The 6,228-nt window shown below is 48.4% G+C and overlaps 1 protein-coding gene across 1 annotated transcript; it reads left to right on the top strand.

Annotated features, from left to right (window-relative positions):
- The first annotated feature begins 5,248 nt into the window (after positions 1–5,248).
- Positions 5,249–5,836, top strand: LOC135441353 (olfactory receptor 14J1-like). Its single transcript, XM_064700901.1, has one exon. The coding sequence runs from the start codon at positions 5,249–5,251 to the stop codon at positions 5,834–5,836; it is 588 nt and encodes a 195-aa protein (XP_064556971.1).
- Positions 5,837–6,228: the final 392 nt, after the last annotated feature.

Below are 6,228 nucleotides of genomic sequence, written 5' to 3'. Positions count from 1 at the left end.
CATGGAACCAAAGAAACCATTTTGACACTGCAAGGCCTCATGGAAGCAAGGGGCCATTGTGCCAATGGGGACCCAACGAGACCACTGTGGTATCACTGGGAACAAAGATCTCTTGTTATACTACAGGGCCTCATGGAACCAAGAGGCCATTGTGATGCTGCAGGGACCAAGGATCCAAGAACATGGAAAAGTTCTGGTTGACTTGGCCTGACTGGTGCAGCTGACCTTGGCATGTTGAGTGTCGCTTGACCTCTGCCGCTAAAACCCTGGACTTCAGTGCTTTCCTTCCTGTGGGAAAGAACTCTCCTCCTCCAGGTGTTCATGGCTGAAATTGGGATTCTACGTCCAAATTCAGTTATATCGAAGGATGATTCCTGTATGAAACCTGCAAGAATAGACAGCTCTGGGTGGCCTTGGCATCTTGGGTGCCATCTCTCATCTGCCTTCAAAACACTGGGGGGCCAAGCTTTTCTTTCCATAGAAAAATCATCTTTCAAGTGCAGGTGTCCATAGCCTGAGAATCCGCCTCCAAAATCCCTTATATCCAAGGATAGGTCCCAGACAAAAGCTGCCAGGACTGTCTAGGTTCCCTTGGCTTCCTGAGGGCAAGCTCTCATCTGCCTGTGAAACACTGGGACTCTGTACTTGCCTTCCTATGGAAAAGAACTGTCCTTCTTGTCCTGGTGCCCATGGACAAAACTGGGATTTGGCCTCCCAAACTCAACCTACCCGAGGACTGCTCCCAGACAAAAGCTGCCAAGACAAACAGGTCTGGCTGGCCTTGGCCTCCTTGGGGCTGTCTCTAATCAGCCTTTGAAACACTAGGGCTCTGCCCTTTCATTCCTGTGGAGAAGAACTGTCATTCTGGTCCAGGCACTCATGGCTGAAATGGAATTCCACTCCAAAACTCTCCAAATATCCAAGGGTTGCTTTCAGACAAAAGCAGCAAGGACAGACAGGTCTGGCTTGCCTTAGAGTCTGGTGAGTGCCTCTGATCTGCCTTCAAAACCCTGGGGCTCTGGGGTTTCCTTCCTGTAGAAAAGAACCGTCCTTCTTGTCCAGGCGCCCATGGCCTCAAGCACATGAGCACTGTACAGGGACAGAGGAGCTCTGTGCTCAGTGGGTTGGGGACTGAGAACAGCAGAGAAGAGCCCTGGGAGGGACTGAAGGGTGGTTTCAGAGATGGTGGATCCTTCTGACATAATAGAAAAAAGATAGAAAAAGAAAGAATTAATAAAAATGGCAGCTGGGGAGGTCCAGACTGGACTCACAAATGCTTCTGATTGTCCTTTCTATCTAAAGTTTCTCTGATGTTCACGACAACACTTTGCACACAAGTCATAAAAAAAAGTCTATCATAAAAGTATAAATCTATCTAACATCACTTAAACTTAATAGCACTTAGACTTAAAATACTTAAACCTAAAATATTTAAACTTAACAAAACTTAACATCACTTAAACTTATTTTTTCTTAAACTTAACAGAAATTAAACTCAACAGAGCTTTAACTTAGCAGAACTTAAATTTAACAAACCTTACCCTTAACAAAACTTAACCTGAATAGAACGTAAACTTGACAGATTTTTAAATCAACAGAACGTACATGTAAAATCACTTAAATTTAACAGAAATTAACTTTAACAGAACTTAACTGACTTTAAATTCTACTTAACTTAAATCTAATATAATTTAAACTTAACAGAATCTAACTTTACTTAAACTTAATAACACTTAAACTTAACAGAAATTAAACTGAACAGCACTTAAACCTAACAGGAAATAAACTTAACAAAACTTAACAATATTTACCATTTAATGGCACTTAATGGATAATTTAACTTAAACTACTTAGTAACAAATAAAACTTACTATAGAAATAGAATATAGCATTTACTATAACGTACTTATTACATCTTACTTATACAATCACTTTAACACATCTTCTATATTTTTAAATTTTTCAAAATACAATCTCAGAATTAGATGTTCCACCGACTGAGTTATTTTTGCTTCTGATGTTTAAAGTCTCTGTTAATACAGGTGATTTTAAGACAGCATAAGGGATGCTAAGCCAAATTGGCTGAAATTTGACCTACGCATTCATTATGCTGATTTCTCTTTCACAGTCTCTGCCAGGAAGAACAAAAGGTCTTTTTAACTTAGGTGAGAAACGTCTTGATAGTAATGGTCATTGGTGTCGCATGTTTATTATCACTGGTTTCTTAATTGCAGTAGGGATCTTTTCTTTTGTTGACAAGAGTCACATTTATTACAGCTGTTAGGTCTAAAACTGAAGCTTTTTGCCAGCTGCAGGGCGGAGGGAGAAACGCTGGCGCTGGAAAAGCACTCTGGTGCCACGCCGCTTGTGTCGGAGCGGGCGAGTCCCACGCTGGGCTCCTTGTTTCGCGAAACTCGCCGGCAGGCTGAATCACTGCGTGCGCTGCACCTGTGGCCGCGCGGGTCGCTCCCTCCGCGGCGGCTCCGCTCCCCCCGCGGCTACCGCCGCTCTTGCTGCTGCGCCCATGCCGAGTCCAGAGCAGCACAGCCCCGCAGGCGCCCCGAGCCACAGCTGCTGCCTTGCAGAGACATGCTGAAGCAGTGTATTGCGCAACACCCGCCATGGCTTGCTCAGTTTCTTTGCTGTCCTATCTTCTAACACTGCTTCCCACAGTATATCTCTAAATTTTCTCCATTCTGGGAGTTCATGAACCGTACGTGGGTCAAGGAAAATCTCCTTAGCATATCTGTAGGCTAAAAACTCTGGTAGCTCCTTTTTTAAATCTATCCCTGTACTGGTTTAGGGCAAATTTGTTAAAGAATCTGCAAAGGAGGGCCCCTCCAGAAAGCGAAACCCACACGGCCCCTCCCCCCAACCGGTTCGGGAAAAAATTCCTCGGAGAGAGGTGGAAAGAACCTGTTTATTTGACTGGCCCCGCACCCCCCAGCACACAAAATGAACAATACCCGATGACACCGCTCTGAGAAAGATGGCAAAATCAGAAAGTCTCTTTCGGGGGTGGTTGCTCTGTTCTCAGTCCCTCCGGCGCTGGGCCAGCCGCTGCAGCCGAACCCTTGGTGTTCCCGGGTCCAGTCCGGAGCAGGTTCGAGATGGTCACAGGAGAGGAGAAACAGTCCAGGAAGCAATGTGGACTGTTTAGCTAGAACTAGCTAATAAGCAGAGGCAGAAAGCAGAGCAGAAGCAAGAGCAGAAAAAGAGAGCAAGCAAAAGCAGCAAGCAAAAGCAGCAAGCCCAAAGCTGGAAGTAAAAAAAACCAGCCCTATGTACTGCTTGTCTCTGCGTCCTGATAAGAGAAACCCAAACAAAACTTCCACTCTTCAGTGCCGGTCTTAAAGGCACAGAACAGATGAATGGGGATATACAAGCATCATAACGTCACCCCAGGACATTCCCCTTTAGTCCTCGCCTTTATAAATATGTGGCGGATAAATTATGTGCTGCTTGCCTATTCATACCTATTTGTGAGCGCACGCTTGCAGCTTTCCAGGCTCCGGCAGACACTTATGGCTCGAGTCACCGATGTGAACCACTAGGATGCTTCAAAATTCCGGCACCGTCCCGGCTGCAAACAGGACCCAACTCCAACTTCCTCGACCGTGGCGTGTTCTCCCCCTTTTTCTTTTAGTTCGAGACGAGGGGGTCAATGTTCGAGGTCACCATTTGTCGAAGGAAGGGGACCAGGACACCAGCTGGTTCATCACAGGTCCAGATTATTAAAGAAAGCATCAAGCACTTATACAGCAAATAGTAAGCCTATGAATATTCTGTAAGCCAAGAAATCTATTGGTTAAACTATACCATTAACTCTTCCTCATTCCTTAGGGGTTACATCTCTCTTTTCTCATGTCTCTTTCACTATTTGTTATCATACTACAGCTAGGCCCAAGGACATGCTATCTAGCAGGTGCAGGACTTGGAATTAGCCACGGTTTTGTACTTTTCCAGTCTTTAGTCAGCTAAATTCCCAACACGGCCATGTGCCCATTCCCTGCTTACCAGGGCCTGAGGGCCACTGTCCTGCCCTGCTGCTGCTTGGCAGCGGCTGGGCAGGGCTGGGCAGGCAAAGGCTTTTCCTCAGGCCTGGCTCTCTCTCTCTCCTTGCCTTGCCCAGGTGCTGCTGGCATTGCTGAGGGGCTCTCTGCAATGGCAGTTCCAGCTGCAGGGCCAGGCCCAGCCCTTGGGCTCCTCCTGTGCAGGCTGAGCACAGCAATGGGGTGTCCCAGCTCCCTGTGCCCGGGCAGCTCTGGGCAGGGCAGCCTGGGAGGCTGGCAATGAGCCCACTCTCCTGACTCTGGGAAAGGCAGGAGCCCCTTTGTGTGCCAGGGATCCCTCTGCTCTCAGCAGTGTCCCCTGGCTGTCCAGGGTAACACAAGAGTGGATTCCAGAAAGGTGCAAGTGCAGGGCAGCTGGAACAGGGGAGAGGGACAGAGCAGCTCTCCTCAGTCTGCACTAAGCCTCAGACAATCCTCCTGCCTCCCTGGAGAATCTGTTCTCCTCAGGCGTAGCAGAATCCCTCATTCTGCCTTCTGTTATCCCCATCCCTTCACCCAGGCAGCTCCTGTGATTTAGCTGAACCTTTTTTATCTAAGTCCCAACACCAGCACTGACCCGTGCTCTCATTGTTCCCCTGCCTTTTACGGGGGTCAGGGCTGACTCCCACGTGTCCTGCAGGTCAAGGTCCAGCTCCTGACACAACATTGGCCAGCAGCAATCAGGGCTCCAGAAACAAAGGTGAAGGAAGATCTGCGAGACACGGACGGGGGAGGGGTTTAGTGGCAGGAAAGGGTATGTGAGAAAGGGCTTTGACTTTTCGACGAGAAATCTCCCCCCAGTTGTCACTGTGATTCCTCCTTCTGTAGGTTGAAGTGTGCAAACACAGCAAATGACCAACAGTAGCTGCATCAGGCACTTCCTCCTGCTGCCATTGGCAGACATGTGGCAGCTGCAGCTCCTGCACTTCTGCCTCTTGCTGGGCATCTCCCTGGCTGCCCTCCTGGGCAACGGCCTCATCATCAGCGCCGTAGCCTGCGGCCACCACCTGCACACGCCCATGTTCTTCTTCCTGCTCAACCTGGCCCTCAGCGACCTGGGCATGATCTGCACCACTGTCCCCAAAGCCATGCACAATTCCCTCTGGGACACCAGCACCATCTCCTACTCAGGATGTGCTGCTCAGGTATTTTTCTTTATCTTCTTCATTTCAGCAGAGTTTTCCCTTCTCACAGTCATGAGCTATGACCGCTACGTGTCCATCTGCAAACCCCTGCACTACGGGACCCTCCTGGGCAGCAGAGCTTGTGCCCACATGGCAGCAGCTGCCTGGGCCAGTGCCTTTCTCAATGCTCTGCTGCACACAGCCAATACATTTTCCCTGCCCCTGTGCCATGGCAACGTCCCGGGCCAATTCTTCTGTGAAATCCCACAGATCCTCAAGCTCTCCTGCTCACACTACAAACTCAGAGAACTTGATCTCATTGTGGTTAGTGCCTCTTTAGTATTTGGCTGTTTTATGTTCACTGTTTTCTCCTACGTGCAGATCTTCAGGGCTGTGCTGAGGATCCCCTCTGAGCAGGGACGGCACAAAGCCTTTTCCACCTGCCTCCCTCACCTGGCTGTGCTCTTCCTATTTATCAGCACTGGAATGTTTGCCAACGTGAAGCCCCCCTCCCTCTCTTCCCGATCCCTGGATCTGACTTTGTCAGTTCTGTACTCGGTGGTGCCTCCAGCCCTGAACCCCTTCATCTACAGCCTGAGGAACCAGGAGCTCAAGGATGCCCTGAGGAAAATGATGACTGGATGGTTTCAGAAGCATTAAACTGTCTCTTTTCTGTTGCAGAGCCTTTAGAATGTAACTCTTTACAATCTCAGACTTTTCCCTATTTGTCTATTTTTCATTCAGTAACTTTTTTGACTACTGTTGTGTTTTTTGCAAAATATTGTAGTAATATTCTTTGCATTTCTGCATTAATATCTATATTATTTGATGCACAAAGACTTACAAGCGGTCTGTTCCCTGTGCATTTAAATAAAAACAAGTTGCTACCCTGGGCTGTGGTTCCAGATTTCTTCCGCAGCGCTTCCATGTCTCTGCAGGGGCAGTGCCTGTGAGCAGAGGTGGAGGGAAGCGACTCCCAGCACAGCAGCACAGCCAGGGACAATGGCCCTGGTTCTTCCCCCATCTGCTCTGCCCAACTCCACCCTGTCGTT

The sequence above is a fragment of the Zonotrichia leucophrys genome, unplaced genomic scaffold (genome assembly GCF_028769735.1).
Source record: "Zonotrichia leucophrys gambelii isolate GWCS_2022_RI unplaced genomic scaffold, RI_Zleu_2.0 Scaffold_253_75397, whole genome shotgun sequence".
NCBI classification, from domain to species: domain Eukaryota; kingdom Metazoa; phylum Chordata; class Aves; order Passeriformes; family Passerellidae; genus Zonotrichia; species Zonotrichia leucophrys.
The sequence above is the reverse complement of the archived record's forward strand: the minus strand, read 5'-3'. Positions and strand labels throughout refer to the sequence as shown.